General features: G+C 47.6%; 1 protein-coding gene across 1 annotated transcript in view; it reads right to left on the reverse strand.

The window, feature by feature from the left end:
• LOC128380779 (unconventional myosin-Vb-like) overlaps positions 1-25,000 on the reverse strand; it is a 47,609-nt gene that overhangs the window by 4,290 nt on the left and 18,319 nt on the right. Inside the window, exons 17-35 of the mRNA XM_053340678.1 lie at positions 22,263-22,349; positions 18,513-18,624; positions 17,659-17,870; positions 16,813-16,969; positions 16,063-16,290; positions 15,117-15,350; positions 12,732-12,825; positions 12,325-12,467; positions 11,653-11,772; positions 11,302-11,436; positions 10,425-10,490; positions 5,922-6,161; positions 5,740-5,810; positions 3,196-3,394; positions 2,885-2,978; positions 2,435-2,578; positions 1,941-2,092; positions 1,728-1,817; positions 1,488-1,638 (exon numbers count right to left, since the gene is read on the reverse strand). Coding sequence (XP_053196653.1) covers positions 1,488-1,638; positions 1,728-1,817; positions 1,941-2,092; positions 2,435-2,578; positions 2,885-2,978; positions 3,196-3,394; positions 5,740-5,810; positions 5,922-6,161; positions 10,425-10,490; positions 11,302-11,436; positions 11,653-11,772; positions 12,325-12,467; positions 12,732-12,825; positions 15,117-15,350; positions 16,063-16,290; positions 16,813-16,969; positions 17,659-17,870; positions 18,513-18,624; positions 22,263-22,349 — 2,729 coding nt within the window. The remainder of the gene's footprint in view (positions 1-1,487; positions 1,639-1,727; positions 1,818-1,940; positions 2,093-2,434; positions 2,579-2,884; positions 2,979-3,195; positions 3,395-5,739; positions 5,811-5,921; positions 6,162-10,424; positions 10,491-11,301; positions 11,437-11,652; positions 11,773-12,324; positions 12,468-12,731; positions 12,826-15,116; positions 15,351-16,062; positions 16,291-16,812; positions 16,970-17,658; positions 17,871-18,512; positions 18,625-22,262; positions 22,350-25,000) is intronic.

Consider the following 25,000-nt stretch of genomic DNA (forward strand, 5'->3'; position numbering starts at 1 on the left):
CCTTCCTTCCTTCCTTCTTTCCTTCCTTCCTCCCTGCCTTCTTTCTTCCCTTCCTCTTTTCCTTTCTCCCTCCCTCGTTCCTTATTTCCTCCATCCTTCCTTCCTTCCATCTGTCCTTCCTCCCACACTCCTTCTCTCCTCCCTCCCTTCTTTCCTTCCTCCATTCTTCCTTCCTTCCATCTGTCCTTCCTCCCTCACTCCTTCTCTCCTCCCTTCCTTCTTTCCTTCCTCCATCCCCCTTTCTTCGATTGGACTCCCACAAAAAAGCATTAAACAGCTGCAGCTCATTCAGAACGCTGCAGCTCCAGTTTGAACCAGAACAAAGAGATCAGAGCACATTACTCCAGTTCTAAAGTCTTTACACTGGCTCCCAGTCAGTTCTAAAGTCTTTACACTGGCTCCCAGTCAGTTCTAAAGTCTTTACACTGGCTCCCAGTCAGTTCTAAAGTCTTTACACTGGCTCCCAGTCAGCTCTAAAGTCTTTACACTGGCTCCCAGTCAGTTCTAAAGTCTTTACACTGGCTCCCAGTCAGTTCTAAAGTCTTTACACTGGCTCCCAGTCAGTTCTCAAGTCTTTACACTGGTTCCCAGTCAGTTCTAAAGTCTTTACACTGGCTCCCAGTCAGTTCTAAAGTCTTTACACTGGTTCCCAGTCAGTTCTAAAGTCTTTACACTGGCTCCCAGTCAGTTCTAAAGTCTTTACACTGGCTCCCAGTCAGTTCTAAAGTCTTTACACTGGCTCCCAGTCAGTTCTAAAGTCTTTACACTGGCTCCCAGTCAGTTCTAAAGTCTTTACACTGGTTCCCAGTCAGTTCTAAAGTCTTTATACTGGCTCCCAGTCAGTTCTAAAGTCTTTACACTGGCTCCCAGTCAGTTCTAAAGTCTTTATACTGGCTCCCAGTCAGTTCTAAAGTCTTTACACTGGCTCCCAGTCAGTTCTAAAGTCTTTACACTGGCTCCCAGTCAGCTCTAAAGTCTTTACACTGGCTCCCAGTCAGTTCTAAAGTCTTTACACTGGCTCCCAGTCAGTTCTAAAGTCTTTACACTGGCTCCCAGTCAGTTCTAAAGTCTTTACACTGGCTCCCAGTCAGCTCTAAAGTCTTTACACTGGTTCCCAGTCAGCTATAGAATAGATTTTAAAGTTCTGCTACTGGTCTACAAATCACTGAATGGTTTAGGTCCAGAATACATGAATGACATGTTAGTAGAATATAAACCCAGTAGAGCTCTGAGATCTACTGACTCAGGTCAGATAGTTGACCATGTTTTAATGTTTCTCAAATTACATGTGTTTCTGTTTTATGTAAAGCACATTGAGTTGCCATTGTGTGTGAAATGTGCTATATAAATAAAAACTGCCTTGCCTCTCATTGGCTGGAGGGTAATAAAGGGTGCTGTAGCTCACCTGTCATTGGCTGGATGATATTAAAGGGTGCTGTAGCTCACCTGTCATTGGCTGGAGGGTATTAAAGGGTGCTGTAGCTCACCTATCATTGGCTGGATGATGCTCTCGGCCACCTTGATGAGCTGCTGGTAGATCTGGATGGAGAGGTCACTCAGCACCTGTCTGTACTCGGCCAGGTCGAAGTTCTTCAGACAGTGTTCGTTCTGTTTGCTCGAGTTCTGCGTCATGAACACCTGAAGAGAAGCACACCTTCGTCAGCTCTGCAGCATCATCATCATCATCAACATCACCTGCCCATCCTGACTCTGACTCTGACACTCACCTCGTCCCCGCTGTACTGCTTCAGACAGTGCAGCAGCCGGCTGGTGTTCGCCAGCCAGAACGACGTCATCTCAAAGTCGTCGTTGTTTTTCTGCAAAAGGATTCAGATTATTAAAACACACCGCTGCTCTCCTGCTGGGTGTCAGATTATTAAAACCCGCCGCTGCTCTCCTGCTGTGAGCACCCGCAGGCAGCTGGGCGGGTTCACACTCACCTTCAGGACCTTCTTGATGGCGTTGATGGTGGAGGTGAGCAGCGCCGCCACCTTCTGGTCGTCGTTGATGTAGTCGGCGTGTCGGATGCACATGAAGAGGATGTACGCAGGCAGGCAGGGGACGGTGGCGGACACAGAGTTCGGTCTGATGTCTGAAAACAAACAAACATCTTTTAGACGCTTGAAACACAAATATGATGTAAAAGCAAAGTTGAATTTTCCCTAACAATTATTATTTTATTAGGGCTGTCAGCGCAAATGGAAAATAACAGGATTTTAAACATGCAATTCAAAACACCATTAATCACGATTAACTATGGAAACTCTGAGATCTCTGAGAACTCTCTCGATTAAGAAAATTAATTGTTTGACAGCCCTAGTTCTTTTTTTTACTTATGTTGACAAAAAAATGTCATCATCACTATGTAGCTTATATTACATGTGCAAGGGTTGAAATAATGCAGCTGGAGCAGAAGAGTCATGAGACATTTAACCTGCGATGAGATTCTTGACCAGCAGAGCTTCGTCCTCCTTGTTGTACTCCAACATCCCCTCAAAGTCTTTCTCCTTACGCTGGACGGTCACCTGACGGGTCAGATCAGGGTTAGACCTGCTGGCCTGAACTGCTGCCTGAGACACTGTGAGACAGAGAGAGAGAGAGAGAGAGAGAGAGAGAGAGAGAGAGAGAGAGAGAGAGAGAGAGAGAGAGAGAGAGAGAGAGAGACAGAGAGAGAGAGAGAGAGAGAGAGATTGTATTTTAATGCATATTTTAACATTGTTGTCTGTGGACAATACATGGGGGGGGGGCTTACTTCTGCCTCTCTGCTGCACCTGTCATTTGATCAATGAGCTGATTGATCTCTCTACTGTCGTCATTCAGGCTCCTTCATGTTGGAGCAGTGTTTATATAGAAACATGTTCTCATTAACCCTTCCAGCTCTCACCTTCCAGCTCCTGGACTTTCTTCATGTAGATCCGGAGCTGCTTCTTCAGCTTCCTCTCGTTCTTCTCCAGTTTCTCCACCAGCTCCTTGAGGTCCTGCAACGAGAGAACAAACAGCAGCGTGAGACCAGAGCACTGACCCTGTCCTGTTGTGTGAGGCGGCGAGCCCTGAGGAGTCGAGGCCTGAGGCGGCGAGGCCTGAGGCGGCGAGGCCTGAGACATCGAGGCCTGAGGCGGCAAGGCCTGAGGCATCGAGGCCTGAGGCGGCAAGGCCTGAGGCATCGGCCTGAGGTGAGGCGGCCTTGTGTCTCACCAGGTTGTCGTTGGTGAGGCGGGTGATCTCCTGCTGGACGCTGTACTCCACCTGCGCCTCCGGAGACAGAGACATGGTGTAGTTCAGGATCTCCTGCTTCTTCTCGATGTCGGCCTTCAGCAGCTCGATCTGAGTGTGAAGAGCCTCCAACTCATCTTTGTGCTGCCGGGACTGAGACTGCAGCTGGGCCTCCAGCAGCCTGAGGAAGAGGAGGGAGAGGAGGAAGAGGAGGAAGAGGAGGGAGAGGAGGAAGAGGAGGGAGAGGAGGGAGAGGAGGGAGAGGTGGGAGGGAGAGGAGGGAGAGGAGAGAGAGGAGAGAGAGGAGGGAGGGAGAGGAGGGAGAGGAGGAAGAGGAGGGAGAGGAGGAAGAGGAGGGAGGGAGTTATTAAACTTGAGGCTGTTTATGTCTTTGTTGAGTTGCAGTCAGTGTGAAACATCAGTAATCCTCCTTCAAGCTGCTCTCATCTTGTCTTTGAACTTCCTGTACAGACAGGAAGTGAGCATGCTGCTGTTTACCTGATCAGCTGTTTCAGTAGATTAATAGTTAATAGCAGATTCAGTTTAAAGCTGTTTCTACATTTAACTCCATGCTGTTACTCCGTCTACCAGCCATGCTACACAGTCACTGTAACTTCTCCTGCAGCGCCCCCCGCAGGCCGACTGCTGTCACTGACTTCTCTTCCTGCTGCTGACTGACTGCAGACTTTTAGTTTCATTTATTGATTCATTGATTTGATCCAGTCCAGCAGAATCAATCAATCAATCAATCAATGACCCAGCCGGTCTACTGTCTGCTGTCACTTAATGTACCTATAAACTGAACATGATTCAGATCATATAAACTAAACATCTGATGAATAAAAATGAACCCTGATATAAATAAAAGGTTAGAAGATGTTTGGAGGCTGTTTGACACACTGACTGCAACTGATCACGAGTTCAACTAAAACTAGCAGTGAAAAAGAGAGGTTTGTAAAAAAGGAAAACTAAATAAAAACTAGAATGAACAAAGTAAAACTAACTAAAACTAAACAGCAGATACAATGATCTTAGTGTCAGTTTGGTGACTGTATAGTGTTCATCGTCTCCATGGTGACTGTATAGTGTTCATCGTCTCCATGGTGACTGTATAGTGTTCAGTGTGGCTTGTTGAAATAACGGCTAGTACCAGCAGGGAGAACACAAACACAGTGTTTATAGCATTATTTCATCCTTTACAGCTTCTACTAATCAAGACTTTCCTCCTAAAACCTGAAAGAAGAAAACTAAGACTACAACTACAGAAACTCTAAAACTACATCACTTGTTTAACTCACTAAAACTAAACTAAACTAAACCAATAATAACCGTGAGACAGACACCTGGCCACTTGTTTGAGGCCTAGGTAAGCCAGACCCAGCTCTCCATCTTCATTCAGAGAGCACCAGTCCTGTTGGTGACTGTCCAGCAGCAGAGGAGAGAGGACGAGAGCAGACAGATCAGACAGAAGCAACAGAGAGCAGACAGAGAGCAGGCAGAGAGCAGGCAGAGAGCAGACAGAAGCAGCAGAGAGCAGACAGATCAGACAGAGAGCAGACAGAGATCAGACAGAAGCAGCAGAGAGCACACAGAGAGCAGACAGAAGCAGCAGAGAGCACACAGAGAGCAGACAGAGAGCAGACAAAGATCAGACAGAGAGCAGACAGAAGCAGCAGAGAGCAGACAGAAGCAGCAGAGAGCACACAGAGAGCACACAGAGAGCAGACAGAAATCAGACAGATCAGACAGAAGCAGCAGAGAGCAGACAGAGATCAGACAGAGAGCAGACAGATCAGACAGAAGCAGCAGAGATCAGACAGAGATCAGACAGATCAGACAGAAGCAGCAGAGAGTAGACAGAGATCAGACAGAGAGCAGACAGAAGCAGCAGAGAGCACACAGAGAGCAGACAGAAGCAGCAGAGAGCAGACAGAAGCAGCAGAGAGCAGACAGAGAGCAGACAGAGAGCAGACAAAGATCAGACAGAGAGCAGACAAAGATCAGACAGAGAGCAGACAGAAGCAGCAGAGAGCAGACAGAAGCAGCAGAGAGCACACAGAGAGCACACAGAGAGCAGACAGAAATCAGACAGATCAGACAGAAGCAGCAGAGAGCAGACAGAGATCAGACAGAGAGCAGACAGATCAGACAGAAGCAGCAGAGATCAGACAGAGATCAGACAGATCAGACAGAAGCAGCAGAGAGTAGACAGAGATCAGACAGAGAGCAGACAGAAGCAGCAGAGAGCAGACAGAAGTAGCAGAGAGCAGACAGAAGTAGCAGAGAGCAGACAGAAGTAGCAGCGAGCAGACAGAAGCAGCAGAGAGCAGAGAGCGATCAGACAAAGATCAGACAGAAGCAGCAGAGAGTAGACAGAGATCAGACAGAGATCAGACAGAGATCAGAGAGCAGAGAGCAGACAGATCAGACAGAGATCAGAGAGCAGAGAGCAGACAGATCAGACAGAAGCAGCAGAGAGCAGAGAGCAATCAGACAGAGGAGCAGGAGGAGTGAGAGGACACTTACTTCTTGGACTCAGACAGTCCATGATAAGCTTTGAGAGCTTCGTCTTTATCGACGGGTTCTGTGTCGTTACTCTGAAACAAAGACAAGAAGAAAAATCACTCGTTTAAAATGAAGTCAAAATAAAAAAAAGATTCAAATGATAATATAAAGTATAATGATGACAGTCTTTTAGTTGAACTGACTATATGTTCGCTCCTCTCTTGTTGCTGGGCAACGCTGACGATCTGCGTCCTCAGAATCAGGACTTCCTCCTTCCGGGCGTCGAGCTCCTCATTGGCTGCTCGGAGCTGACTCAACAGGACGTTGTAGCCGTCCTGTAGCTCATTGGACGAGCCGTTCTGTGACACGCGGTCCGCCATCGTCTTCCTCAGCTCGTTCAGGTCGTTCTTCAGCTTCTTGTTCTCTGACTCCAGCTCCTGTCTCTGCAGGGAGCACAGCAGCGTTACACACACACTGAACACACACAAACACACACACACACACACACACACACACACACACACACACACACACACACACACACACACTGAACACACACACACACACACCGAATACACACACTGGGCATGGGCCGGTTACCGGTTTCAAGGTTTACCACGGTATGAAAAAGTCACGGTTTCAAAACCACTAAAATGTTCTGTCACATCGTTCCTGTGGGTATGATACAGTCTGTGGGTCTGATACAGTCTGTGGTATGATACAGTCTGTGGGTATGATACAGTCTGTGGGTATGATACAGTCTGTGGTATGATACAGGCTGTGGTATGATACAGTCTGTGGTATGATACAGTCTGTGGGTATGATACAGTCTGTGGTATGATACAGTCTGTAGTATGATACAGTCTGTGGTATGATACAGTCTGTGGGTATGATACAGTCTGTGGGTATGATACAGTCTGTGGTATGATACAGTCTGTGGGTATGATACAGTCTGTGGTATGATACAGTCTGTGGTATGATACAGTCTGTGGGTATGATACAGTCTGTGGTATGATACAGGCTGTGGTATGATACAGTCTGTGGTATGATACAGTCTGTGGGTATGATACAGTCTGTGGGTATGATACAGTCTGTGGTATGATACAGTCTGTAGTATGATACAGTCTGTGGTATGATACAGTCTGTGGGTATGATACAGTCTGTGGGTATGATACAGTCTGTGGGTATGATACAGTCTGTGGTATGATACAGTCTGTGATACAGTCTGTGGGTATGATACAGTCTGTGGGTATGAGCAGGTTATTTTAATGTGACGTCTGGTCAGAGAGAGAGTGGAGGTTCCTCAGGTCGCGTGCAGCTGCAGCGAAGTCCAACCCCTCCCGTACTCCGGTTGCTGTTACAAGCAGGTAGCTCTGCAGGCTGTTGCAGCGTTAAGTCCAACCCCTCCCGTACTCCGGTTGCTGTTACAAGCAGGTAGCTCTGCAGGCTGTTGCAGCGTAAAGTCCAACCCCTCCCGTACTCCGGTTGCTGTTACAAGCAGGTAGCTCTGCAGGTTGTTGCAGCGTAAAGTCCAACCCCTCCCGTACTCCGGTTGCTGTTACAAGCAGGTAGCTCTGCAGGCTGTTGCAGCGTAAAGTTCAACCCCTCCCGTATTCCGGTTGCTGTTACAAGCAGGTAGCTCTGCAGGCTATTGCAGCGTGAAGTCCAAACCCTCCCGTACTCCGGTTGCTGTTACAAGCAGGTAGCTCTGCAGGCTGTTGCATTTATTTATTAATATTTATCTTAGATGTGTTTTTACTTTTTTCAATTATTTATGTTCATTTATTTGCATTTTGTGTTTTTTTTTCACTAAAAATAATTGATTTATGTCGTGACTTGAGTTGCAGGTTTAGCCTCAGTTAAAGGACTGCACTTGTTTTTTATTATTATTTATTTTAAAAACATATTTACTAAAAATAAAAGACGTTCAATGGACGTTTTTTTTGGTTTCAAATACAGACATTTCAAAATATCACATTTTAGAGCCGTAATCATAAAACCGTGAAACCGTGATATTTTTACCTCAGGTTATCATACCGGCCCATACCACACACACACACACACACACACACACACACACACACACACACACACACACACACACACACACACACACACACACACACACACACACACACACACACACACACACACACACACACACACACACACACACACAACCCCTCCCGTACTCCGGTTGCTGTTACAAGCAGGTAGCTCTGCAGGCTATTGCAGCGTAAAGTCCAACCCCTCCCGTACTCCGGTTGCTGTTACAAGCAGGTATCTCTGCAGGCTATTGCAGCGTGAAGTCCAACCCCTCCCGTACTCCGGTTGCTGTTACAAGCAGGTAGCTCTGCAGGCTGTTGCAGCGTTAAGTCCAACCCCTCCCGTACTCCGGTTGCTGTTACAAGCAGGTAGCTCTGCAGGCTATTGCAGCGTGAAGTCCAACCCCTCCCGTACTCCGGTTGCTGTTACAAGCAGGTAGCTCTGCAGGCTGTTGCAGCGTAAAGTCCAACCCCTCCCGTACTCCGGTTGCTGTTACAAGCAGGTAGCTCTGCAGGCTGTTGCATTTATTTATTAATATTTATCTTAGATGTGTTTTTACTTTTTTCAATTATTTATGTTCATTTATTTGCATTTTGTGGTTTTTTTTCACTAAAAATAATTCATTTATGTCGTGACTTGAGTTGCAGGTTTAGCCTCAGTTAAAGGACTGCACTTATTTTTTATTATTATTTATTTTAAATACATATTTACTAAAAATAAAAGACGTTCAATGGACGTTTTTTTTGGTTTCAAATACAGACATTTCAAAATATCACATTTTAGAGCCGTAATCATAAAACCGTGAAACCGTGATATTTTTACCTCAGGTTATCATACCGGCCCATACCGGCCCATACCACACACACACACACACACACACACACACACACACACACACACACACACACACACACACACACACACACACACACAACCCCTCCCGTACTCCGGTTGCTGTTACAAGCAGGTAGCTCTGCAGGCTATTGCAGCGTAAAGTCCAACCCCTCCCGTACTCCGGTTGCTGTTACAAGCAGGTAGCTCTGCAGGCTATTGCAGCGTGAAGTCCAACCCCTCCCGTACTCCGGTTGCTGTTACAAGCAGGTAGCTCTGCAGGCTGTTGCAGCGTAAAGTCCAACCCCTCCCGTACTCCGGTTGCTGGTACAAGCAGGTAGCTCTGCAGGCTGTTGCAGCGTAAAGTCCAACCCCTCCCGTACTCCGGTTGCTGTTACAAGCAGGTAGCTCTGCAGGCTATTGCAGCGTGAAGTTCAACCCCTCCCGTACTCCGGTTGCTGTTACAAGCAGGTAGCTCTGCAGGCTGTTGCAGCGTGAAGTCCAACCCCTCCCGTACTCCGGTTGCTGTTACAAGCAGGTAGCTCTGCAGGCTGTTGTAGCGTAAAGTCCAACCCCTCCCGTACTCCGGTTGCTGTTACAAGCAGGTAGCTCTGCAGGCTGTTGCAGCGTAAAGTCCAACCCCTCCCGTACTCCGGTTGCTGTTACAAGCAGGTAGCTCTGCAGGCTGTTGCAGCGTAAAGTCCAACCCCTCCCGTACTCCGGTTGCTGTTACAAGCAGGTAGCTCTGCAGGCTGTTGCAGCGTAAAGTCCAACCCCTCCCGTACTCCGGTTGCTGTTACAAGCAGGTAGCTCTGCAGGCTATTGCAGCGTGAAGTCCAACCCCTCCCGTACTCCGGTTGCTGTTACAAGCAGGTAGCTCTGCAGGCTGTTGCAGCGTACAGTCCAACCCCTCCCGTACTCCGGTTGCTGTTACAAGCAGGTAGCTCTGCAGGCTGTTGCAGCGTAAAGTCCAACCCCTCCCGTACTCCGGTTGCTGTTACAAGCAGGTAGCTCTGCAGGCTGTTGCAGCGTAAAGTCCAACCCCTCCCGTACTCCGGTTGCTGTTACAAGCAGGTAGCTCTGCAGGCTATTGCAGCGTGAAGTCCAACCCCTCCCGTACTCCGGTTGCTGTTACAAGCAGGTAGCTCTGCAGGCCATATGATGGCTGAAGGAGGCGAGCCCCCCCGAACTTTCCCCCCCATCTAAAAAGGACCAAGTCGGCTGTATTTATACTTCAGGTACCGTAAAAATACAGACGGCCGCGGCTCGGAGGAAGAAGGTCCCGGACAGTAGCAGCGCGAGGAGGAAATACAACCAATATGATGATGAGCAAGTCTCCAAAACCTGTTGAGATTCAGTTTTAAGCTCCTGCCTGCATTTATTTATTAATATTTATCTTAGATGTGTTTTTACTTTTTTCAATTATTTATGTTCATTTATTTGCATTTTGTGTTTTTTTTTCACTAAAAATAATTCATTTATGTCGTGACTTGAGTTGCAGGTTTAGCCTCAGTTAAAGGACTGCACTTACTTTTTATTATTATTTATTTTAAATACATATTTACTAAAAATAAAAGACGTTCAATGGACGTTTTTTTTGGTTTCAAATACAGACATTTCAAAATATCACATTTTAGAGCCGTAATCATAAAACCGTGAAACCGTGATATTTTTACCTCAGGTTATCATACTGGCCCATACCACACACACACACACACACACACACACACACACACACACACACACACACACACACACACACACACACACACACACACACACACACACACACACACACACAGTTTAAAGTGATGGAGTGAGTTTGGTACCTTCAGGTTGTCGTAGGCCAGGTCTGCAGTCTCCTGCTCAGAGGAAGGACTCCTCACCTCAGAGCCCTGAGAGAGGAAACACCGTCACCAAAACTACTAATGTTAGGGCCCTTGTCTGCTTTCTGTATGAAGTGGTGTTTGCAGACATCCCAACCTGCAAAAACTCATTTAAGGGAGTTTCGTTTCAGGGGGTATAAGGAAGCTTTGCTCTCACATGCGCTGCATTTATAGTCACACAAATACACACATGCACAGACACACTCTAGATTCCAGGAGATTGTGTTTTATTTGTGGCCGTCAGGGAGCCGCTATCAATATGTGGGAGATGGGATGTCTGTGTGTTTCTAACACATGGAACGTATTCTTCTGTGCCTCTGACATGTTGCTGAGTCTGACTGAATGGCACATGACCAGAGACAGCATCAGGATCTAACTAGGAGGAGGTTGATATGAATCTGAGCTTTTGCTGCGATTTTTCAAATGTAACAAAAATTGTAATCATGGAAATTTCCAAAAGCAACTTTAATTTAATTACACATTTTCTTACAGTAATGTAACGGATTACAATTATGTAAATTTTGTAATTAAATTATGTAATTCGTTACTCCCCAACACTGACTATACTATACTATGAATACTTCATAGTCCAGCTGTGTTTGGATGTTATTTGTATGAACATGAAAACGAGCAGCTGCAGTTTGTCATGAACCCATCAGCAGGTTTCATTTACTGCCCGTCTATGTACGTTAACAGTAGTTTGTGTTTACTGCAGACATTTAACCTTTATTCCTTCTCTCAGTTATTCCTCCTAATGACTGATAACCCTAACCCTGACCCTAACCCTGACTGGTGTCATTATAAAGAAACAGAAGCTCACCTTGCGCTTGGCGGCCTCCTCCATCTGGTCTGCGTTGGCCTGCAGTCTCTTCCTCTCCTGCTCCAGCTCTCTGACTCTCTTCTGCAGCTTCATGAACAGACTGATGTCCATGGCTGCTTTCTCTACTCCCATCTCCTGCAGACACACACACACACACACACACACACACACACACACACACACACACACACAGACACACAGACACACAGACACACAGACACACACACACACACACACACACACACACACACAGAGTTAACCTCTCTGACTCTGCTGCTCTCTGCTCTCTGCACTCTGCTCTCAGCTCTCACTCTGCTGCTCCTCTGCTCTCTACTCTCTGCTCTCACTCACCTCCACCAGCTGGATGGAGTCTTCCGTGTCTCCCACCTCTGACGTGGAGATGGACGGGTAGTTGGAGTCGGACTCCAGGCTGCTCTGATTGGACGGGTTCCTCCTGTGACCTGGGTGGAACTGAGAGGAGAACAGGAAGAAGCTTTTTAATCCTGATTCACATAATGTAGCTCACATCTACTTTATACAGCTGTGATGAAACCTAGAGGGTTAGGGTTCACTTCTTATAGTAGCAGCAGCATGTTATAACAGGTTAACAGGAGGAATGATGACAGCTAATCGGTCTAATGATCCTAACGAGGAAGAGGAAGGGGAAGGGGAAGGGGAAGAGGAAGAGCACCTTGTTGGGATACAGCTAATTGGTCTAATGATCCTAACGAGGAAGAGGAAGAAGAAGAGGAAGGGGAAGAGGAAGAGGAAGAGCACCTTGTTGGGATACAGCTAATTGGTCTAATGATCCTAACGAGGAAGAGGAAGAGGAAGAGGAAGGGGAAGAGGAAGAGGAAGAGCACCTTGTTGGGAGACAGCTAATTGGTCTAATGATCCTAACGAGGAAGAGGAAGAGGAAGAGGAAGGGGAAGAGGAAGAGCACCTTGGTGAGAGACAGCTAAGTGGTCTAATGATCCTAACGAGGAAGAGGAAGAGGAAGAGGAAGAGGAAGAGGAAGAGCACCTTGGTGAGAGACAGCTCCTCCTTCAGGTTGTCGTATCTTTGCTCCATTCTGGAAAACTCTTTGAGGAGATTCTGATAACGCTGCCGGTCAGCATCCAACTCTGACTGTAGAGACACTTCTCTCTGAGACACACTGCTGTCATCTTCTGAGAGACACACACACACACACACACACACACACACACACACACACACACACACACAGAGAGAGAGAGAGACACACACACACAGAGAGAGACACACACACACACACAGACACACATTAGTGATTTGAGGTGAAAATGTGTTTCAGTCTTCACTTTATATCTGAGTGAGTGAGGGTTAGGGTTCATGAGGTTTAATGTGAAGCATTTATTATATAATATATAATATATATATAAAGTTATTATTATTATTATGATTCAAACCTTCAATGCTCTTTGACTGCTGCAGGATCTTCTGGTTCATGTTTTCCTTCTCCGTCTTCAGCAGAGAGTTTTCAGTCTGCAGCTCCTCCACTCTCTGAAACACATCCAACAATCAATCAATCACTCCATCCATCATCCATCAATCCAACAATTCATCCATCCATCCATCCACCCATCCATCCACCAACCAATCAACCCACCCATCCATCCACCAACCAACCAATCAACCCACCCATCCATCCATCCATCCATCCACCCATCCATCCACCAACCAACCAACCCACCCACCCATCCATCCATCCATCCATCCACCCATCCATCCACCAACCAACCAACCCACCCACCCACCCATCCATCCACCAACCAATCAACCCACCCACCCATCCATCCACCAACCAACCAATCAACCCACCCACCCATCCATCCACCAACCAACCAACCCATCCATCCATCCATCCATCCACCAACCAATCAACCCACCCATCCATCCATCCACCAACCAACCAATCAACCCACCCATCCATCCATCCACCAACCAACCAACCAACCCACCCACCCATCCATCCATCCACCAACCAACCAACCCATCCATCCATCCACCAACCAACCAACCAACCCATCCATCCACCAACCAATCAACCCACCCCATCCATCCATCAACCAATCAACCCATCCATCCATCCACCAACCAACCAACCAACCAACCCATCCATCCATCCATCCACCAACCAACCAACCAACCAACCCATCCATCCACCAACCAACCAACCCATCCATCCACCAACCAACCAACCCATCCATCCATCCATCCATCAACCAACCAACCCATCCATCCATCCACCAACCAATCAACCCACCCATCCACCCATCCACCAACCAACCCATCCATCCATCCACCAACCAACCAACCAACCCACCCATCCATCCACCAACCAACCAACCAACCCATCCATCCATCCATCCACCAACCAACCCATCCATCCATCCATCCATCCACCAACCAACCAACCAACCCATCCATCCATCCACCAACCAACCAACCAACCAACCAACCCATCCATTCATCCAACCAACCAACCCACCCATCCATCCACCAACCAACCAACCCACCCATCCATCCACCAACCAACCCACCCACCCACCCGTCCATCCATCCACCAACCAACCAACCCATCCATCCACCAACCAACCAACCCATCCATCCATCCATCCATCCACCAACCAACCAACCCATCCATCCACCAACCAACCAACCCATCCATTCATCCAACCAACCAACCCACCCATCCATCCACCAACCAACCAACCCACCCATCCATCCACCAACCAACCCACCCACCCACCCGTCCATCCATCCACCAACCAACCAACCCATCCATCCACCAACCAACCAACCCATCCATCCATCCATCCATCCACCAACCAACCAACCCATCCATCCACCAACCAACCAACCCATCCATCCACCAACCAACCAACCCACCCATCCATCCATCCACCAACCAACCAACCCATCCATCCACCAACCAACCAACCCATCCATCCATCCATCCATCAACCAACCAACCCATCCATCCATCCACCAACCAATCAACCCACCCATCCACCAACCAACCCATCCATCCATCCACCAACCAACCAACCCACCCATCCATCCATCCACCAACCAACCAACCAACCCATCCATCCATCCATCCACCAACCAACCCATCCATCCATCCATCCATCCACCAACCAACCAACCAACCCATCCATCCATCCACCAACCAACCAACCAACCAACCAACCCATCCATTCATCCAACCAACCAACCCACCCATCCATCCACCAACCAACCAACCCACCCATCCATCCACCAACCAACCCACCCACCCACCCATCCACCAACCAACCAACCCATCCATCCATCCAACCAACCAACCAACCCATCCATCCACCAACCAACCAACCATCCACCAACCAACCAACCAACCCATCCATCCACCAACCAACCATCCACCAACCAACCAACCCATCCATCCACCAACCAACCAACCAACCCACCCACCCATCCATCCACCAACCAACCAACCATCCACCAACCAAACAACCCACCCATCCATCCACCAACCAACCAACCCACCCACCCATCCACCAACCAATCAACCCACCCATCCATCCACCCACCAACCAACCAACCCACCCATCCATCCATCCACCAACCAACCAATCAACCCACCCACCCATCCATCCATCCATCCATCAATCAGTCAGTCAATCAATCAATCACACTATTGATTACATACTAACAGCATATGTGTATGTGTGTGTGTGTGTGTGTGTGTGTGTGTGTGTGTGTGTGTGTGTGTGTGTGTGTGTGTGTGTGTGTGTGTGTGTGTACTTCACCTCCTGCAGCTGCAGCTTCTCAGTGCTGTGCTCCTCCTGCAGCTTCTTCCTGAGAGCATGCGCCTCCTGCAGCTCCTCCCGCAGCCTCTGCAGCTCCTCCTGCAGCGACGTCAGCTGACCTTCGTCCTGGTGACTGCGCAGATGTTCCAGCTGTTCCTGCAGCTTGGTGACCTCTGACCCCAGACTGCTGTTAGTCACCATCAGCTGATCGTTCTGACTCCTCAGCTCTTTACTCTGAAACACAGCAGACGTATTACTAACTAGTATTCCTCAGTATTTGGTAGTATGTAGTGTGTACTTGGTGTGTACTTGTGTGTACATGGTGTGTATGTAGTGTGTACTTGGTGAGTACTTGTGTGTATATGTAGTGTGTACTTGTGTGTATTTAGTGTGTACTTGGTGTGTATTTAGTGTGCACTTGGTGTGTACTTGTGTGTACCTGTGTGTATTTAGTGTGTACTTGGTGTGTATTTGTGTGTACTTGCGTGTACTTGTTGTGTACCTGTGTGTACCTGTGTGTACCCGTGTGTACCCGTGTGTACTTGTGTGTACTTGTTGTGTACCTGTGTGTATCTGTGTGTACCCGTGTGTACCCGTGTGTACTTGTGTGTACTTGTTGTGTACCTGTGTGTAGAGCTGGACGATCTTGTTCTCCATGCCCGTGTTGTGTATTTGTGTGTACTTGTGTGTACTTGTGTGTACCTGTGTGTACCTGTGTGTACCTGTGTGTACTTGTGTGTACTTGTGTGTACTTGTGTGTACTTGTGTGTACCTGTGTGTACTTGTGTGTACCTGTGTGTACTTGTGTGTACTTGTGTGTACCTGTGTGTACCTGTGTGTACTTGTGTGTACCTGTGTGTACTTGTGTGTACTTGTTGTGTACCTGTGTGTACTTGGTGTGTGTTAAGTGTGTACTTGTGTGTACTTGTGTGTACTTGTTGTGTACCTGTGTGTAGAGCTGGACGATCTTGTTCTCCATGCCCGTGTTGAGCTTCTTCAGGTGTTCAGCAGAGCGAGCTTCTATCTTCAGCTGCTGCAGTCGTCTCTTAGCGAGCACGCGTCTGTAGGCGCACTGCAGCGTCACGGCGGCGTCACGTGCACGCCTGAACTTCCTGCGCTGCAGCCAGCCGCGCACACACTTCTGGATGATCATGGCTCGGTGGTGAAGAAGGAACTGCTCACAGAAAGTCACATGATCACATTCTGCAGATAATCACAAACACTTTGTCTCCAATCAACCCCCCCTCACTCCCCTCACCCCCCTCACCCCCCCCCCCCCAAACATCTGATCAGCTGACTGAAGGAGCTGCACACACACACAGTCACACACACTCAATCACATTCTCACACTCATATAAAAGGTTTGTTTCTCGCACAACTTTGTGTTTTCAATTTTAAAAAATAAGTATTTTATAAAAAAGTGAATAAAATGATTTATTATGTAAAAACTATAAAATAACAGATTTCTGATGTTAAACTAAAGTTGAGTTATAATCTAATTATACTGTAGTTACATCATCAGCTGTTAGATCAGTGAATAGTGTGTGTGTGTGTGTGTGTGTGTGTGTGTGTGTGTGTGTGTGTGTGTGTACCTGGTGGTAGATCTCTGAGTGTGTGTGTGTGTGTGTGTGTGTGTCTGTGTGTGTGTGTGTGTGTGTGTGTGTGTGTGTGTGTGTGTGTGTGTGTGTGTGTGTACCTCGTGGTAGATGCGGCGGGTAAACATGCCCCTGGTGAAGGCCTGGATGGTAACCACGGCGCTCCTCACCCTCAGGAAGGCTCGTCTGTCTCTCACCATGCGGAACTGTTTCTGACAGATGAGAGCGGCTCGACTCCGCCGCAGCCGCTCCGCCAACCTGCAGGAGACACGTCATGTGACCTCAGAGACGTCATGTGACCTCAGACACGTCATGTGACCTCAGAGACGTCACGTGACCTCAGACACGTCATGTGACCTCAGAGACGTCACGTGACCTCACAGACGTCATGTAACCTCACAGACGTCATGTGACCTCACAGACGTCATGTAACCTCACAGACGTCATGTGACCTCACAGACGTCACGTGACCTCACAGACGTCATGTGACCTCACAGACGTCATGTGACCTCAGAGACATCACGTGACCTCAGAGACGTCATGTGACCTCAGAGACGTCACGTGACCTCAGAGACGTCATGTAACCTCACAGACGTCACGTGACCTCACAGACGTCATGTGACCTCAGAGACATCACGTGACCTCAGAGACGTCATGTGACCTCAGAGACGACACGTGACCTCACAGACGTCATGTAACCTCACAGACGTCACGTGACCTCACAGACGTCATGTGACCTCAGAGACATCACGTGACCTCAGAGACGTCATGTGACCTCAGAGACGTCACGTGACCTCACAGACGTCATGTGACCTCAGAGACATCACGTGACCTCACAGACGTCATGTGACCTCAGAGACATCACGTGACCTCTGACGTCACGTGACCTCAGAGACATCACGTGACCTCACAGACACGTCATGTGACATCGTTATCATGTGACCTACCTGCGTGCCAGGTACCCTCGGCCGTATCTCTGCAGGATGAGGGCAGACCTGCGTATCTTGGTGTAGCGGACTCTCTGCAGCCAGCCTCTCACCGTCTTCTGGATCTTTATACAAGCAGCTCGAAACTTATCAGCTCGCAGTTTCTCCAGATACGCAACCTGACCGGCCCGGAAGAAGATCTTCGTCTTACCGAACTGGAACATGTCTGGTTCCTGAAACCAGATGAGGAAGAGGAGCAGGTTTAGTGATGAAGAGGAGCAGGTTTAGTGATGAAGAGCAGCAGGTGTAGTGATGAAGAGGAGCAGGTTTAGTGATGAAGAGCAGCAGGTGTAGTGATGAAGAGGAGCAGGTTTAGTGATGAAGAGGAGCAGGTGTAGTGATGAATGATGAAGAGGAGCAGGTGTAGTGATGAAGAGGAGCAGGTTGAATGATGAAGAGGAGCAGGATTAATGATGAAGAGGAGCAGGTTGAATGATGAAGAGGAGCAGGTGTAGTGATGAAGAGGAGCAGGTTGAATGATGAAGAGGAGCAGGATTAATGATGAAGAGGAGCAAGTGTAGTGATGAAGAGGAGCAGGTGATGAAGAGGAGCAGGTTTGGTGATGAAGAGGAGCAGGTGATGAAGAGGAGCAGGTGATGAAGAGGAGCAGGTGATGAAGAGGAGCAGGTGATGAAGAGGAGCAGGTTTGGTGATGAAGAGGAGCAGGTGATGAAGAGGAGCAGGTGATGAAGAGGAGCAGGTGTAGTGATGAAGAGGAGCAGGTGATGAAGAGGAGCAGGTGATGAAGAGGAGCAGGTTTTAGTGATGAAGAGGAGCAGGTGATGAAGAGGAGCAGGTGATGAAGAGGAGCAGACCTTCACCACAGTCTCCAGCAGGTTTCTACAGACGAGCTTCTTATCTGAAGCCGTGACGTCAGATTTCTTCATCAGGACCCGATACCTGCTGAAGAAGTCTGGATACGTCCACCTGGAACACACACACACACACACACACACACACACACACACACACACACACACACACACACACACACACACACACACACACACACACACACACACACACACACACACACACACACACACACACCAATTATCAGCTGATCAGCTTCAGACTCTTTCAAAGTAAAGCTGCGTGTCTGTTTCCTGTTTCAGAATAAAGTGAAGATTTACAGATTTGAATGTTTGAAGAAAAACTAACAAATGTGAATATGAACTATTATCTAAAGCAGGGGTGTCAAACATGCGGCCCGTGGGCCAGATCCGGGCCGCCGAGGGGTCTGGTCCGGCCCACTTTCCTTATTCCTCCCTTCCTTACATCTTTCATTCCTGTCTACCTTTCCTTCTCCTCCTTCTATCTGTCCTTCCTCCCTCCCTCCCTCCCTTCCTTCCTTCCTTTATTCCTTCCATCTTTCATTCCTGTCTACCCTTCCTTCTCCTCCTTCTAATCTGTCCTTCCTCCCTCCCTCCCTTCCTCCCTCCCTCCCTCCCTTCCTTCCTTCCATCTTTTTAATGATCCGGCCCACGTCAGATTAAATTTGGCAGTATGTGGCCCTTGAATGAAAACGACTCCTCATATCTAAATGTGCTACTGAAGGAAAGTCCAACTATGTGCAGCCAGAGCAGAAACATGAGCAACACATGAACACATGCTGACTGTGCTCCATTATAACAGTCTGTGACAGAGTCAGTGAGGAGAGTTATGCCCCCCCTGCCCCACCTGCCCCCCCGCCCCCCTCCCTGTCTGTCTTGGATTGTGTCCAGTGATGTTTTAATAAAAGAGGAAAACTCTCCTGTTTCATGTGGTTGGGTGTTTTTGGTTTAGTAGATTTATTGTTTATCATTGACTTACTTTACTTTTATACTTCAGTACATTTCAGAGCCTGAACTTCTTACTTGAATCTTCTACTGTGACCAGAGTCTGTCTGAACTTCTACTAAAGAACAGAATGAAACTTTAACCTCGTCTGAACACATGAGACAAAAAGTGTTTCAGGACTATTTTAAACTTTATGAGTTATATAACAAACAACTGCTGCTCTTTGTTCTCATTATTACATTTAACCCTCTAACTGATGAAGAGGAGCAGACTGTGTTTAACCCTCTAACTGATGAAGAGCAGCAGACTGTGTTTAACCCTCTAACTGATGAAGAGGAGCAGACTGTGTTTAACTCTCTAACTGATGAAGAGCAGCAGACTGTGTGTTTAACTCTCTAACTGATGAAGAGGAGCAGACTGTGTGTTTAACTCTCTAACTGATGAAGAGCAGCAGACTGTGTGTTTAACTCTCTAACTGATGAAGAGGAGCAGACTGTGTGTTTAACTCTCTAACTGATGAAGAGCAGCAGACTGTGTGTTTAACTCTCTAACTGATGAAGAGGAGCAGACTGTGTTTAACCCTCTAACTGATGAAGAGGAGCAGACTGTGTTTAACCCTCTAACTGATGAAGAGGAGGAGCAGACTGTGTGTTTAACCCTCTAACTGATGAAGAGGAGCAGACTGTGTTTAACCCTCTAACTGATGAAGAGGAGCAGACTGTGTGTTTAACCCTCTAACTGATGAAGAGGAGCAGACTGTGTGTTTAACCCTCTAACTGATGAAGAGGAGCAGACTGTGTTTAACCCTCTAACTGATGAAGAGGAGCAGACTGTGTGTTTAACCCTCTAACTGATGAAGAGGAGCAGACTGTGTTTAACCCTCTAACTGATGAAGAGGAGCAGACTGTGTGTTTAACCCTCTAACTGATGAAGAGGAGCAGACTGTGTTTAACCCTCTAACTGATGAAGAGGAGCAGACTGTGTGTTTAACCCTCTAACTGATGAAGAGGAGCAGACTGTGTTTAACCCTCTAACTGATGAAGAGGAGCAGACTCTGTGTTTAACCCTCTAACTGATGAAGAGGAGCAGACTGTGTTTAACCCTCTAACTGATGAAGAGGAGCAGACTGTGTGTTTAACCCTCTAACTGATGAAGAGGAGCAGACTGTGTTTAACCCTCTAACTGATGAAGAGGAGCAGACTGTGTGTTTAACCCTCTAACTGATGAAGAGGAGCAGACTGTGTGTTTAACCCTCTAACTGATGAAGAGCAGCAGACTGTGTGTTTAACCCTCTAACTGATGAAGAGCAGCAGACTGTGTTTAACCCTCTAACTGATGAAGAGGAGCAGACTGTGTGTTTAACCCTCTAACTGATGAAGAGGAGCAGACTGTGTGTTTAACCCTCTAACTGATGAAGAGCAGCAGACTGTGTGTTTAACCCTCTAACTGATGAAGAGGAGCAGACTGTGTTTAACCCTCTAACTGATGAAGAGGAGCAGACTGTGTTTAACCCTCTAACTGATGAAGAGGAGCAGACTGTGTTTAACCCTCTAACTGATGAAGAGGAGCAGACTGTGTTTAACCCTCTAACTGATGAAGAGCAGCAGACTGTGTTTAACCCTCTAACTGATGAAGAGGAGCAGACTGTGTGTTTAACCCTCTAACTGATGAAGAGGAGCAGACTGTGTGTTTAACCCTCTAACTGATGAAGAGGAGCAGACTGTGTTTAACCCTCTAACTGATGAAGAGCAGCAGACTGTGTTTAATCCTCTATCTGATGAAGAGGAGCAGACTGTGTTTAACCCTCTAACTGATGAAGAGGAGCAGACTGTGTTTAACCCTCTAACTGATGAAGAGGAGCAGACTGTGTTTAACCCTCTAACTGATGAAGAGGAGCAGCAGACTGTGTTTAACCCTCTAACTGATGAAGAGGAGCAGACTGTGTTTAACCCTCTAACTGATGAAGAGGAGCAGACTGTGTGTTTAATCCTCTAACTGATGAAGAGGAGCAGACTGTGTTTAACCCTCTAACTGATGAAGAGGAGCAGACTGTGTGTTTAATCCTCTAACTGATGAAGAGGAGCAGCAGACTGTGTGTTTAACCCTCTAACTGATGAAGAGGAGCAGACTGTGTTTAACCCTCTAACTGATGAAGAGGAGCAGACTGTGTTTAACCCTCTAACTGATGAAGAGGAGCAGACTGTGTTTAACCCTCTAACTGATGAAGAGGAGCAGACTGTGTGTTTAACCCTCTAACTGATGAAGAGGAGCAGACTGTGTTTAACCCTCTAACTGATGAAGAGCAGCAGACTGTGTTTAACTCTCTAATAAACATAAAACTGTCTGTCACACCTTCATCCTCATCATTATCATCTTCATCATCCTCATCATAGGCCTTCATTACAACATGTAGTAGTGGTATTATCAGTAGTAGTAGTACTATCAGTATGAGTAGTAGTACTAGTAGTATTATCAGTAGTAGTACTACTACTAGTAGTAGTCCTATCAGAAGTAGTACTAGTAGTATTATCAGCAGTACTACTACTGATAGTACCACTAGTAGTACTATCAGTAGTAGTACTACTATCAGTATGAGTAGTAGTAGTACTATCAGTAGTAGTACTACTATCAGTATGAGTAGTAGTAGTACTATCAGTAGTAGTAGTAGTACTAGTAGTAGTAGTACTATCAGTATGAGTAGTAGTAGCACCAGTTGTAGTACTACTATCAGCAGTAGTACTACCAGTAGTAGTAGTACTACTATCAGTAGTACTATGAAGTACTGACCTGGACGGGTATCCAGCAGCACTGATGCGGATCGTCTCCAGGACTCCACAGGCTCTGAGCTGCTGCACCGCCCGGCTGGAGTCAAACCTGCAAACACCATCACACTGTTAAAATCAAACGTCCCCTCCTAACACCGCCCGGCTGGAGTCAAACCTGCAAACGCCATCACACTGTTAAAATCAAACGTCCCCTCCTAACACCGCCCGGCTGGAGTCAAACCTGCAAACACCATCACACTGTTAAAATCAAACGTCCCCTCCTAACATTCAGAGGAGACTTCCTGTTGTACCTCTTCTTCTTCGGCATGATTCAGAGACTACAGCGTGTCCTCTGGGTGCTGATAGACTACAGCGTGTCCTCTGGGTGCTGATAGACTACAGCGTGTCCTCTGGGTGCTGACAGACAGACTGCTGCGTCTCCTTTGGGTGCTGACAGACAGACTGCTGCCTGTCCTCTGGGTGCTGACAGACTACAGCGTGTCCTCTGGGTGCTGACAGACTACAGCGTGTCCTCTGGGTGCTGATAGACTACAGCGTGTCCTCTGGGTGCTGACAGACAGACTACAGCGTGTCCTCTGGGTGCTGACAGACAGACTGCTGCGTCTCCTTTGGGTGCAGACAGACAGACTGCTGTGTCTCCTTTGGGTGCTGATAGACTACAGCGTGTCCTCTGGGTGCTGATAGACAGACTACAGCGTGTCCTCTGGGTGCTGATAGACTACAGCGTGTCCTCTGGGTGCTGATAGACAGACTACAGCGTGTCCTCTGGGTGCTTATAGACAGACTACAGCGTGTCCTCTGGGTGCAGACAGACAGACTGCTGCGTCTCCTTTGGGTGCTGACAGACTACAGCGTGTCCTCTGGGTGCAGACAGACTACAGCGTGTCCTCTGGGTGCTGACAGACAGACTGCTGCGTGTCCTCTGGGTGCTGACAGACTACAGCGTGTCCTCTGGGTGCTGATAGACTACAGCGTGTCCTCTGGGTGCTGACAGACAGACTACAGCGTGTCCTCTGGGTGCTGACAGACAGACTACAGCGTGTCCTCTGGGTGCTGATAGACAGACTACAGCGTGTCCTCTGGGTGCAGACAGACAGACTGCTGCGTGTCCTCTGGGTGCTGATAGACAGACTACAGCGTGTCCTCTGGGTGCAGACAGACAGACTACAGCGTGTCCTCTGGGTGGAGACAGACAGACTGCTGCGTCTCCTTTGGGTGCTGATAGACTACAGCGTGTCCTCTGGGTGCTGATAGACTACAGCGTGTCCTCTGGGTGCAGACAGACAGACTACAGCGTGTCCTCTGGGTGCTGGCTGACAGACTGCTGTGTCTCCTTTGGGTGCTGATAGACAGACTGCTGTGTCTCCTTTGGGTGCTGACAGACAGACTGCTGCGTCTCCTTTGGGTGCTGATAGACTACAGCGTGTCCTCTGGGTGCTGATAGACAGACTACAGTGTGTCCTCTGGGTGCTGGCTGACAGACTGCTGCGTCTCCTCTGGGTGCAGACAGACAGACTGCTGCGTCTCCTTTGGGTGCTGATAGACAGACTGCTGCGTGTCCTCTGGGTGCAGACAGACAGACTGCTGCGTCTCCTTTGGGTGCAGACAGACAGACTGCAGCGTGTCCTCTGGGTGCTGACAGACAGACTGCTGCGTCTCCTCTGGGTGCTGACAGACAGACTGCTGCATCTCCTTTGGGTGCTGACTGCAACATGTGAGCGCTGTGATTTAATTTAGCAGCAGTGAAGAAGCTCTTTGACTGAAGCATTCGAGGAGGAGCAGAGACACTAATCTGTCTCAGAGAGGAGGAGACACATCGCTGCCGTCTCACATGGACCAGCTCGTCAACAGGAAGTCTCACTCTGAGACCAACACGTCAACAGGAAGTCTCACTCTGAGACCTTTAACTGAACTATGAATCACACGACTCGGACAGAGCAGCAGCTGTAACACTATGAGCTCAATGTGATGAAGTCATTAACTGCAGCTCCCAATGCAGGTAGAGTTTAATGACGTAAAGACTCAATGCAGGTAGAGTTTAATGTCCTAAAGACTCAATGCAGGTAGAGTTTAATGACCTAAAGACTCAATGCAGGTAGAGTTTAATGTCCTAAAGACTCAATGCAGGTAGAGTTTAATGACGTAAAGACTCAATGCAGGTAGAGTTTAATGACGTAAAGACTCAATGCAGGTAGAGTTTAATGACGTAAAGACTCAATGCAGGTAGAGTTTAATGACCTAAAGACTCAATGCAGGTAGAGTTTAATGTCCTAAAGACTCAATGCAGGTAGAGTTTAATGACGTAAAGACTCAATGCAGGTAGAGTTTAATGACCTAAAGACTCAATGCAGGTAGAGTTTAATGTCCTAAAGACTCAATGCAGGTAGAGTTTAATGACCTAAAGACTCAATGCAGGTAGAGTTTAATGTCCTAAAGACTCAATGCAGGTAGAGTTTAATGTCCTAAAGACTCAATGCAGGTAGAGTTTAATGTCCTAAAGACTCAATGCAGGTAGAGTTTCATGTCCTAAAGACTCAATGCAGGTAGAGTTTAATGTCCTAAAGACTCAATGCAGGTAGAGTTTAATGACCTAAGGACTCAATGCAGGTAGAGTTTAATGATGTAAAGACTCAATGCAGGTAGAGTTTAATGTCCTAAAGACTCAATGCAGGTAGAGTTTAATGTCCTAAAGACTCAATGCAGGTAGAGTTTAATGTCCTAAAGACTCAATGCAGGTAG

This window comes from Scomber japonicus, chromosome 19 (genome assembly GCF_027409825.1).
Source record: "Scomber japonicus isolate fScoJap1 chromosome 19, fScoJap1.pri, whole genome shotgun sequence".
In the NCBI taxonomy this organism is placed as follows: Eukaryota; Metazoa; Chordata; class Actinopteri; order Scombriformes; family Scombridae; genus Scomber; species Scomber japonicus.